At 35.3% G+C, this 12,699-nt stretch overlaps 1 protein-coding gene across 1 annotated transcript; it reads right to left on the bottom strand.

Annotated features, from left to right (window-relative positions):
- Nucleotides 1–2,467: 2,467 nt before the first annotated feature.
- On the bottom strand, nucleotides 2,468–12,475 carry dus3l (dihydrouridine synthase 3-like (S. cerevisiae)). Its single transcript, XM_038279376.1, has 16 exons — nucleotides 12,222–12,475; nucleotides 11,278–11,363; nucleotides 10,253–10,529; nucleotides 9,815–10,166; nucleotides 8,443–8,513; nucleotides 8,235–8,330; nucleotides 8,024–8,065; nucleotides 7,491–7,643; nucleotides 7,280–7,396; nucleotides 5,579–5,644; nucleotides 5,333–5,443; nucleotides 4,537–4,633; nucleotides 4,339–4,414; nucleotides 3,476–3,664; nucleotides 3,083–3,211; nucleotides 2,468–2,983 (listed from the first exon to the last, which is right to left on the bottom strand). Exons 2-16 carry the CDS (start codon nucleotides 11,352–11,354, stop codon nucleotides 2,911–2,913), a joined length of 1,926 nt encoding a protein of 641 aa, XP_038135304.1. The 5' UTR covers nucleotides 11,355–11,363; nucleotides 12,222–12,475; the 3' UTR covers nucleotides 2,468–2,910.
- Between the last annotated feature and the right edge of the window lie 224 nt (nucleotides 12,476–12,699).

Below are 12,699 nucleotides of genomic sequence, written 5' to 3'. Positions count from 1 at the left end.
GATAAATGGAGGCAGAAGATGTCTTTCAGTTATCAATACCAGTGGCGGTTCTAGACCAAATGTACCAGGGGGCCAGGAGGGAGCCAGCGTGTTTTCACGGGGGCACAGAAAAGCATGAAATAAAAAACAGGGCAGGGGATTTAAATATATTAGGACAGGTGCATGAAGTAAAATTTCTATTCAATTAGGTTTAATTAAAATTCTATTTCTTATTAGGTCAACATACATTCATAATTTAGGAATTTTACAAATATTTTACTTAATTTAAGTTAAAGTTACCATTTTCTCTAAAAATCTGAATCAGAACTCAAGAAAAACTGATAAATTCAGCTGTAAAAATTATAGCAATTTGTTTTTGAAAAAAACATTTAGCAGAGGAAAATTATGATTCTATCTCAATACCACTGAAGCCATCACCATTTTGTTTTTAAATAATGAGTAAAATAGAATTTGTAAAGAAAAAAAAATTGAGATAGGTCCAAAGGAGCTATCAGTAACCATGTCTGTTCCAGCGCATATCATCATTAGAACTTCTTTGAGTATTGTCTTCAGTACAGGGGCCAAGACATGATGAACAGGGGCACTGGCCCCCGTTGGCCACTGTCTTGAACCACCCATGATCAATGCACACATTCAATGACACACAGGAACTCTTTCAAAGCTGGGCACATTTTCATTCACAACACCTGTCCCATCAACAGGGAATCAAAATGAGAAATCTAGATAAGTAATTTTTTTCTGAAAATAAGTGCATTGGTACTTGAATTTAGGAGATAAAAGAAAAATGTTGCCAATGGAACAATACCATTTAGATTTAAAATAAGAAAACACAATTGCATTGTTTTATTTTACTCTACTTTTATTATCGAATTATCCTATTTTAAGAGTAAAAATAGTAATTCCATTGGCAAACTAATTTACCTACTGAAATCAAGGGTAAATACACTTAATGTAAGACATTTTTACTTATTTCTAGATCATTTTTCCAGTGCAAATAATAGAGTGACTATAGGACCAGTCTAATATAACACAATTTCATAGAATATATAACGTTGAAGACCCCTGCTATAGGACGAATCATGGGGGTACTATAGGGACCACAGATTTAGTCCTGGCCCTCAACCCCCAGACTTGTAGACTAACTCTGTTATTTGTGGTTACATGGAAAATATGATTGGTAAACAAATATTAAACACACTCTCAGGTATCAATACAATGGTCTGTAGTAGAGAAAGAGATGGAGCATTCATTCCTTAGTAACTTACATTTTCCTCATCCTCTCTCACATTGAAACCAGCTAATTAAAGACAGTTTTGAAGACAGCCAATGTAATAATCAGTGTTTCCAAGAGTCCTCCACAAAAATATTCTTGCAGCATTGCAAAAGATACAAATCTAAACAAGTTTTATTGTCACAGATTCTTTTAACGGCATGTAATGCTTAAAGAACTCTAATGATGACCAGTCAGACAGGTTTGTGCTTTATCTACACTAGTTATTCACAAACCATTTAGAAACATAAAATAAAAACCCAGCTACCTTCCATAGATAGAATCAATAGAAGCTATTAAGAAGATGATTAATCACATTAACTTTACAAGTTTCATAAAATATATCAGTTTGTCAAAAATGTGCACATTTTGTCAGTGTGATATGTTGCATACAATGCTTTAACCAAAACTGGATGGAATGCAGTCAATAATATAGTAGAGTTCTTGAGTTAAGTTACACTCTGCAAAAATATAAATGCAACACTTCTGGTTTTGCTCCCGTCTTTTATGAGATGAACTCATAGATCTAAAACTTTGTCCCTCAGATATTTTTCACAGTACTTCTCCTTTGCTGAGATAATCCATCCCACCTCACAGGTGCAGATTATTGCACAGGTGTGCCTTAGACCAGGCATCCCCAACCTCGGTCCTCAAGGCCGCTGTCCTGCAGGTTTTAGAGGTTTCCTTGCTTCAGCACAGCTGATTTTAATTGAAAGCTGATTAACAGGCTTTTGGTGTACTGCAATCATTATAATCAGCTGTGCTAAAGAAGGGAAACCTCTAAAACCTGCAGGACAGCGGGCCTTGAGGACCGAGATTGGGGATGCCTGCCTTAAACTGCCCACCATAAGGTTGCATTATGTCAAAATAATAATAGGACAGGGGTGTCAGACTCACTTTTAATATTGGGCCACCTCAGCAGTAGCCAGCCTGGTTGCAGCTGTATAAATGAAACTTTTATGTTCATAATTTAGTTAAAACAACCAAATAATCTCCGTATAGCTTTACTCCCATTTATGTAGCAGTTTTAGCTATTTTGTAGATTTTTAAAATTAAATATGCTACTTTTTTATATAATATGCCTTGTTTGCTATTGAGGGCTAGATAAATTGACCTAGTGGGCTGAATTCTGCCCTCAGGCCCATGGTTTGACACATATGACTTGGAAACAAGTTAATACAAAAAACAGGTATTTTATTTTAAAAGATTTGTGACAAAGTCAAAATGACTAAGTTCATGATTCACACTTTTATTCTTATTATTAATCTGCATCATGATGCCCATTCCTGCCTGTTGTATATTTTGTATATATGTAGTATAAAATATACTACAACTAAAGAAATTAACTAATCTAATATTTTGTCATGGATGATAAAGCTTTTGTTGTATTAAATATTTTCCCACTAATATGATCATACAACAAATGACACCTTATGTGTAACAGAAAAAAAAAATTTAATAAAACAGTTTTACCTCCATCACTATTTTTTTCATTCTGCTCAAAAACAAAGTCAACAAATCCTTAGTAGTCTTTATAATTTGTAAAACATCCGTTTTTCCCTAGATCTTGTTTTTTTATAACCAAAAAAAACAAAAACATAAAAGATCAATGTAGACGTTTCCAGCAGCCTGAAGAATAATTACTTGTAGGAATTTGCTTTGTGTTTTGGCAAAAAGTTGAAATTCTTTGGGACTGGTCCGAGCAGCATTTCACTGAAAAAAAAAAAAAAAAAAAAGATGAAAAAATAAGATCATGATTAGACAAAAAAAATATCGCTTTAAATTAGTCAACAGATGAAACGCTTTGCTTACCTGATCTTTATCCAATCGTCAGCATGCTGACTTGCCATCAGGGACTCCAAGTAGTTCCTGCCCATGTAATATGGAGGCCTCTCATTGATCTTCTGGGGCACTCGCTCCAACAGGCCCACGGGAATATATCTAAACGATATGAGAAAAAAAAAGAATACGATTCATTTCTCATTATTTGACTTTGTTATGGGTACTAAAGTAAAAAGAAAAAACAATTAAAACAGATTGATGTAATTATAGTACACACTGTTATAGGGACCCCTAAAAACCTCTTTTATTGTATGTGCCCCCAAGGAGCTTGATTCAATAGGATATCAGTAAGCATGCATGTTACAGGTTTAATGAGGATTAAAATAAAAAGTGCCATTTAAAAAAAAGACTGCTGTTTCAGACCTGCACATAAAGGAGAGCCACTCCAGCAGGAAGTTCCGGGTCTTTTCCACACCCTGAGTGTCAGAACCCCAGTGCTCCAGGCCAAAGTTGGTGAAATCCTTCAGGATATCAAGTCGCTCACTGGATGATATGTCCCAGTGCCGGCTCTCCTTTATCTCTGTGAAAATCCAAGGCTTGATGAGGGCCCCCCTGAGATAAACAAGACAAAACTTATTAAAACATTATACAATTTCCATAGAGCACTTTAAATGAAAGGAATTATTATTAACAAGCTTTTTTTTTAAGTCTATTTATAATCAGTACTTTAAAATCTTATATTAGATGTTTAGTTTTCTAAATAGGTTCAAAATACATAATTATATCTTCAACTAAAACTTGTACCTTTTTGTAGAAAGACCTTTGAGAAATGCCTGAGCTGTAGCATCACACTAAATGTAAAGATTAAATTCAGTTCAGTTAAAATAAGAACAATCTAGTGGTTAAATCCAAAACTGCAATAGAGACACGCAAATTTACAAGAATGCCTCTGGGAGGATGAGCAGTTATTTTAAATTTTTTTCTACTTGTTAGGCTTTTTTTTTCTTGCACTTGTCAACTTCAAATTTAGAAGCGGCTTTGATGTGACGCAAACAATCACTCCTCTGTGGTCATTAATTTCCTCCCACTTTTGCACCAAGTAAACACCAGAAAAATGAGAACACTGCTGCTAATTTTGCCCTTAAATCCAAATGCAGATACAGTATATCCTGATGAGTGAAAACCATTAAAGTGAAAGAGGATGAATATTCTCCTCCATGGCTGTAAATCCACCTGCTCAGTGGTTCTCATCACTTTCTCAATAGAGTATGTAAAAAAACACCAACCTTGCAATCATGATACCAGAAACACCGGTCTCTCGTGCTTTCATGGCATCCTCATAAGACAGAATGTCTCCATTACCTGGACAAAAACAGGTTACAATAAGTACAACTCAAATTTAAACCACGTCCTAATATCTATAAATAGTTTTACAGCCTTGGATCGGCCTTTTGTTCTGAGTCTTTTTTTAAAACTCCACGTACCAAATAATGGAACAGGACTGGCCACCTTAGCACATGTGCTGATATAGTCCCAGTCAGCTAACTTTGTGTAGCGCTGTTCCCTGGATCTGCCATGCAGCTGTAAGAAAATAACATCGTTATAACTCCTGTATGTCAACCTCAATAATAAACAACCAGCCATGAAAGAGAAAAAAATATGAGGCAAAAACATATGAAGCAATACTACACAGCAATCTATGTAGATAACAGAGATCTTTAAATTAAAAGCTTTACAAGTGCTTTTACATAATAAAAACACTTTGATTTTATTCAATCCATTAGTAATAATTACACTGTGAGTTACTGTACAATGTTGGATACTTTCAAACTTCCTTCAACCCTAAAATCGAGTAAAATGTCTAGGTGTGAAATAATGGGATTAATCAATAATTGAAATATTTATCAACTAATTTAGTAATCGATTATTCTTTAACTGGACTATAGAGACCAAAACATACCTTGAGCTGATACAGAAACCTACTTAGAGGAGTAATTATATCAAAATTGTAAATATATATGAATATTTTGCTTTAAAATAAACTTTTTCGTCAATATGTTCTTACCAGAACTCGGTTTTAGTTTCACCTGGTTTTATTCTGTAAAAAAAGCCTCTTTAAGGAATCTTTTGATATCTGATTATCAATTGGAAAAATAATCGACAAAATCGATTGGCAAAACAATTGTTAGTTACAGCCCTAAAAGTTTCCCTTCCCTTCGCCCTAAAACATGTAACTGCCATCAAACCTTTACCCGTGCCTCCTTCTAAGTGGAGACTCACCGTGATCATGGAGACACCCCAATTCTTCATCTCTCCTATAAGTTTGTGCGCAATGTTGGACTTCTCCTGCACACCAGTGCGGATCTTCACTGTTAGCGGGACATCAAGGACCTTCAGGAAGTGACGAGAGACACATTTTCAACCAGTCTGAGCTTTCTAGATATATCAAACTCAATTTAAAACTTATTTCTTAATGTGGTTCGTTTTAAAACATCAGCAAAACAAAAATATATATTCTCTACTTACATAATTCATTCCCTTAATGATATGTTCAAATTTTCTGGTTCTGGTCATCAAGCCACATCCTCCACCCTGATGATGGAGAACAAATAGAAACAGTTAACAGGTTGTACAATAAGCTTTAATGGTTGTGCCATAAACTACAGTCTGTACCTATAATGGAATACACATCTACATGTTGGTTTTTATGAAATGATCTGTAAAAAACATGTTTTATTAAGTTTAAATTAGGCCTCCTAGGTGTTAAAACTTCCATTTTCAGTATAAAAAGCAAAGTCCACCCTGATTTGTACTTTAATAGAGGTGTTTATATCAACTTTAATGTTTATCCTGTTGAATGGATTTTCTTTACTTGAAATTCTAGTCCTCAGCCTGGATAACCTAAATGTTGAAATCCTCCCAGCATTTAAAAAGCTAAACTAGAAACGATGGGAGAAAAAAAAAACTGTAACAAGTCTTGAGTATTTTTGGCCCTAAACTGAGGAAAAGAAACCTAATAGCTTTTTCAGGTCAGTGAACACACCATACATAAATCCTAACAACAAACTCTGATAAAGCTAACATTAAGCCTGCATGCTAGTGAAGCTAGATGAGTCAAAGTGGATTCTTCTGTGTCTTTGAGGTGTTTAAAAATGAAGGCAGAGGAAGCAGAAAGTAATCTCAAAGGAAACTGGACTTTCCATATGTTGAGAATCTCCTGTTCATCCAGGCTAGAGCCTCTAAAGAGAGAGGGACATCTTCAGTAGATAACAGGAAGGCTGAATGGAGTTTAGTTTTTTACATTTATGCTGCAGCCTCAAAATTCTTTACAAAATCCCCCACTTAATGCTAATTAATACAATAAAAAAAGGATATTTTTTCACATGTATCCACAGGGTTTGTACAAATCTTTATAACCGGTAAAACACCTTTGACAGCAACTACAGCTTTGTGTCTTCATGTTTTTAGGGTGCTTTCAATTATTCCTCTCTGAAGACCCTGCCAAGCTCAGGCAGGTTGGATCTGCTGCACTGATATAGATATGTTTTTTCAGATATTCCTAGAAATTAACAAAGTAAAAATCTGTCTGTCAGAGACCCTTCTCTGACACTTAACCCTTTAAAGCTCAATCCAAGAATAAAACAAAACAGAAAATTACTTTTTTTTGGTTTGAAGTCCTTATTTGGCCTTTTAACAAAATATGTAAAAAGAAAAAACAGAAATACATTTTGATACTAATAATTTATTACGCGATAAGTCAAGATTATTTTTTGTGTAGTCTTCTGCCCTCTGTTATCAGGTATAGCTAATTGTGTACAATAGGATTTTAGAAGTTTTTACCATTAAATTATGCAAAAGGTGTCAGGCGCAAAACATTTCAGAAACCGTATGTATCAAATATGATACATTTGGCATTATAGGGTTAATGTCACATCTGCTATGAACTGCTTGTGTAAGAAAGGCCGGGCTGTGTGATGTGGTGGCTAGCACCGATTAGTCTCACATCCCAAAAACATGGCTGCTAATTGGTCTTTCTAAACAACCCTTAGGTTTGAGCCCCTGTTCACACCAATTAAGTTCCACAAAGGATGGACGAAATTTTAAAAATATCAATCGTGAATGCCTTTAAGACAGTGTTGTAAAGATAATGCTTTGGAAGGTGAGAGACATCCAAAAAGGTTTTCTCCTTTTCTCTGCCATGCTTAAAGAGGCTAAACAACAATTCACCTTCTTATAAACAAGATCAATGGGGCATCCAGAGTTGATATCCACAAAATCAACATCAGTGTAGGTGTTGATGAGCTCAGCACACCTCGTCATGGTATCTGGAAAACAGCCTTCGACCTGCAGCAAAACATTAGCATAATGTTTATTCCAGAGAGAGAGACGCAGAAAATGTCTGCAGAGGCTCGCAATAAGCTCGATGAAAGACCATCACCTGAACACCAAACAGATCTTCACTCTCATGCCTCTTCAGGAGGGCCCACTCTGACTGATGGCCCTGCAGCAGGTTTGTGCACATGGCCATCTCCCCACAGGTGATGTCTGCTCCAAAGCGTTTGCAAACGCGACGGAAAGGCAGGTTCCCGCACTGACAACAAAACATAAAGTTGGATCTTTGTCAACGTACATCCACTAATTTTAATGTATTTATTAAGATTATATGTGACAAACAAAAAAACAAAACAAAAAAAACTAGTGCATAATAAAAAAGCTTTTCTAGATAAGATAGAGATTTCTTAAAAGTGCAACTTTACTTTAGCAATAGCCCCAAGTGATGGACTCGACAATGCTTTGGGAGATATTAAAAGCTTGTAATTATTTCATAAACCTCTAAGTCTGGTTACAAACAGGGGGAATCTATAACTGCTTTGGTGGCTTCTGGCTCCTACATATTGCTCTGGATTTTACTCAGGCGATTAAGGAGGAAAACGATAACGAAAATTACTGTTCTTCATCTGTTCTACTTACTGTTGTTAGAGGAGCGAGATAGAGCTTGTCCCGGAAGTCAACCTTCAACATAGACAAATGTTTAAGAAATTAAGCTCAAACAACCTTGCAGCAACTTTTAACACACTTCATATAAATTAGCTTATAATGGTTTCTACAGGTTTCTGTAAAGAGGATTCTGTTATTAAATATAAAGAGGAACTTAAAAAGGAAGAGTTTGTCTGATATGTACCTTTTTCTTTTCACAGGATCGCAGTTTGATAACATCGGCATCAGTTAGTGGGCCAATAGTTTTCACTGGAGGCTGGCTGTCTGGGCTGGTGGGGAGCTAATAAGGGAAAAAACAAAAAGGCTAAGATTGATAATAAAATAAAATAAAAATAAAAATGCAATAACAGACTTAAGATTGACAAAGAGCATATGAAAGTTTCAGGTTGTACCAGTTCTTCAGTAGAAACATCCTGCTTGTCTTCTGTTGGGTTTGTAGATACCTCAGCTGTACAAAGATCACCTGAATATACACATAAAATAAACTGGTTCAAATGTATTTTAGATCATACTTCTAAAATATTTGGAGAAATAAAACATTTTAAAGTTGTTCAAACTTTATATTGCCTTTTTGTATTTTGGCAAAGAGGGCATTTTGTTTATCATCAGTAAAATGGTTGCATGCTTTTATTAAGTATCAGTAAATATTGCATTTATAATGTGTGAAGGAAGCAGATAAGCTAAAGCAAACCAGACGTTTATTTTTGGAGCCTTTTAATCACAATTGCTTGTCGATTTGCAGCTGCTCAAAAGTGGTTCTCAGATTGAACCATTTTCTCTCTTAAGTTTTCAGCACTTTCATTTAGGAAAAGTTGCTGTTAGCCCTTCACCTACATATAACAGCTTGTTATACAAACTATGCTACAAGTATTTTTTTTTTTTTGTCAAATTACACTCACAAAGTGGACATGAAGAGATCCTACTTGAGGAGGGAAATGTGCTTTATTTGGAAGCACTGGGTCAGATTTGAAAATAAAATATTGCCCATTTTGAATCAAGTGAAAGCTTACAGACCAGTTTCAGCTATTCTCCATTAATTATTGGTGCCATCCACTTTGTGTTTGTTCTCTGTTTTTATTTTTCCTTCTACTGCAGCTACAATTCTCATTTTCTTCTTTGTAGTCCCTTTGAAGTTTTCTTTGAAGCCAAAAGGACACCTGGGACCAGCCTGCATGGAGCATTTATACACATATATTGACTAGAAAGAATAATTCAATATTACTCAAATTAAGCCAATACTTGGGTCAAAAGTTATTAAATAATGCTTTACGGATTTTATTTTTTACCGCTTAGCCGAGAGACTGAATTTGACTGCATTGCAACATGATTTTGATGGAGTTGAATTGTTTGAAACTGGATGGAAATGATAATAAGATAATTTTGGAATTTACTAGGTTGATATTAACTCAGTGTGTTTGAAAATTCATTTTATTTAAATGGGGTGTCAAATTTGATTTGTTATAAAATATAATAAGATTTGTTATAAAATGGAGACATAGAAATAAATTGAGATTAATCTAAATTTAGTGTTTAAGAAGTCCTATGTGTGCAGAATCCTGCATAAAACCTTTAGCAGGCTCCTGCAAAGCCTGAAAGTTTCATACACAGCTTCAAGAAATGTCGCCTATGCTGAAAACTTCACAGCTGCCAAAAAAAATATCCATACTGTAGAGAAAGTAAATAAGAAAGCTGATGCATGGGGAATTTAAAAAACATGACCAAATAAAGACTTCTGTGACTCACAAAAACAAACCTCTCTCTTACCGTTCCCTTGCTGTTCCTTCTTATCTCTGTTGTTACAAAGCGTTTTCAGGTACTCCTCTGACTTTTCGAAAGTGACTGAGCGCTTCCTCAGGCGATACTGCAGGTCTTTACTCAAGCTGTTCTTCATCATAGTTCTGCCTTCGTAAGCTTTAACCAGGTCTGCCTTCTCCATGGTTTTGAAGTCAGCAGTAGTGTGGGCCTTAGCGAAGCGACAGGCGAGCCCGTATTCGCATTTTCCAAATGTGTCGTAGAGGTGACAGCGCTCCCCGATGTCAGCGGGCTTAGAGGCCATGTACTCTGCCACATCGTGGTAAAAAATGCACTTGTCGTCAAACTTGCACGCGGCTTGGTTCTAGAAGGGTGAGAATAATCAATGTTATTGCTGGGATCTAAAATTATTTTGTGAAGGATGTTAAGAGTCCAGGAAGAGCGTTCTACCTGAATGACTGACATACACAGTCGCTTTTCTTCATAACTAGTGGGCTTTTTGTGCGGCCTTGACTTGTTCTGTCCCCGAAATTTTTTCTTATCCATTTTCTCTGTTTTCTTTGCATCTTCAGGGTCCAGCTTGGGTTTTTTAGATTCAGGTTCTTCTTCCACAGAGGGATCTTCTTTTCTCTCCAGAGGGGTGCAGTTTTCACTGGCCTTCTCTCCTTTGGAGTTCTGCCATTCTGAATCCAGAAAGCCATGAAATTTGTCTTTGGTGGTGATAAATCTGCAGAAAAAGGGAGAAAAAAATTATATATTTTTTTTCAATCATTTGGTTCAGGTCTCAAAATTGTTAATGAAATAAATCGGTCATAATGGCAGAATAAAAAAAAAACATCTTTTAAAGCATTATTATTAATGAATAACACAAGCACTAGCAATCCCCAAAATATATGCAGCTCCCAATCTACATTGGATTTCTGCATATTTTCATGTCAAAGTTGAAAACTTTTTTGGACTGGCACTCACTTCAGGAATCTGAATCATTTTTGCCTTCGATATTAAAGCAAAATTAATAAAGTTCAGCATTAGTTCGGGGCATATATTTTTAAAGTGGTCTGGCTTTTTTATTGTTCTGTGTGCAAAATCAAAGAAAGGACAATGGATGGACGGATATTTTCCTTTCCAAAACAATTCCAAAATACAAAAAAATAAATAATAATATACCGTACCTATTGACTGGTTACATTAATAAAAAAAATAAAATAAAAAATGTCTCCACCCACAGAAAACTAACAGGAGAATCTCAGTGGAAAAAATCCAAACAATAACAATGCCAATTACCCATTCTGCATATGTAGAAGATTTCTTAAATAAATGAATAAATGAAGTGAAATGTTCTGCTGAATTTGGCAGAAATGTAATGTATGCATCATTACTGGTAAGGGTGCACCGCGATGAGCTACCATGTTGAAGCTGTTGTAATGTTCACTCTAAACATTTACTAGTGTCCAGTGTTTATCAAAGTTTCTTACTCTTGTTTGATGGAAGCTTCGCCTTTTACAGCAGCATTTGTTGCTCTCTCTGTTGTGTCCTCCACTGATGCCTCCATTTCTTCACCAATGAACAAAAACAATGAACAAAAATCAACCGTTATTGTAGAACCAAACTGTAAATGTATTTTATCATTCAAATTATTTACTATGAAGTAAGTTACCAACTGAGTAGTTGGGTATTTTTATAAAAATGGTTTGTAGAACTGTGTCGGGCACGAGCAATCAGTACCTTTAGCACAGACTAAAGTTATTTTATTCAGACTGCATGCTAACAGTTATTTTGCTGGAGGTGAAGTAATGCAACCTAATCTCATTTTATATTGATATTGATCAGGTTTTTCTCACGACACTAATAGAAAATACTAATATTGTTTAATCGCCCAGTTTAAGAAAGTAATTCTGCTTTTTTGCTCCCCAACTTAATCATAAACCCATCTGTTGGTTCTTTATTATTACCAGAACAGCTTAATTTACCCTAAAACTGAATCACACCAAGATGGATTCCATTTACTGATTTCTAGATTTCTTATGACATCTGCTGGTACTGGATTTTATTTAGGGTAAATTAAAAACAAAATGGTTTAGATTTTTTTTTTAACTATACATAACTTTCCTTGCATCCTGACTTTCAGTGACTACATTGTGTAATCCTGTTTAATAGGAGACTTCAGCTGATATATATACATATAAGTGGACGCACCCATGCACCTTTTCCTCCTTATAGCACCTTCTTGTTTTTTATTCTTTGAACCGATGTAACTAGTAAATTTCTCTACTGTGAGATCAATAAAGTCAATCAATCAGTAATTTAAGAATTTGTCTTGCATTTGCACACAAACTTTTATCATTCTTAAATGCAGTCAACAACAATAACAATAACATTGTTTAATATTAAGTCCAACAGGACACAAAGTCTCACTTACCTGCTCCTTTAACAAATCAGTAAAAGCTACAGTATGATTTGCAAGTTAACTCAAAACTCTGCTAACAAGCTAACAACTTAAAGCACACTTTTCCCGCACCGTAGCTCTTTATGTAATATAAAAGTGTAAATTAAACTATCTCGTCAAAACTTAAAACTACAAAGAAACCCGATTCAGCTGATGTTAGCAGTAATATTTCACGGTCTAACATGCCTTCAACACCGTGAGGTAAGAGCAGTGCAGCCGTCTAATAATCCCGATAGTGGACGTCTACTGCCAAAAGGTTGGTTCCGCATGAGGCGAATGTAAAGAAAATTGAGTTATGCGATCTGAAACAGTGGCTTCGTTCTTAAAATACGTTTAAATTCATGACATTTCTGAATGAATAAATGAAATTTAAATATGTGAATTTCATGTCTGTAATAACTGTTCATTTCCATGTAGAACATGGGAGGGCGCTGTTGCAATCTTTTTGTCT

The sequence above is a fragment of the Cyprinodon tularosa genome, unplaced genomic scaffold, assembly GCF_016077235.1.
Source record: "Cyprinodon tularosa strain WSP-4 unplaced genomic scaffold, ASM1607723v1 ctg15, whole genome shotgun sequence".
Classification (NCBI taxonomy): Eukaryota; Metazoa; Chordata; class Actinopteri; order Cyprinodontiformes; family Cyprinodontidae; genus Cyprinodon; species Cyprinodon tularosa.
This window is presented reverse-complemented; position numbering and strand designations above follow the sequence as displayed.

Excerpts from the sequence above, each read along its gene's own strand:
- dus3l (XM_038279376.1), bottom strand. The coding sequence starts at position 11,354 with ATGGAGGCATCAGTGGAGGACACAACAGAGAGAGCAACAAATGCTGCT. Across the intron at positions 4,415-4,536 it reads CAGTCCTGTTCCATTATTTG|GTAATGGAGACATTCTGTCT; the intron begins GTACGTGGAGTT and ends GTTTTTGTCCAG. Across the intron at positions 3,665-4,338 it reads TCTGGTATCATGATTGCAAG|GGGGGCCCTCATCAAGCCTT; the intron begins GTTGGTGTTTTT and ends TGTTTATCTCAG.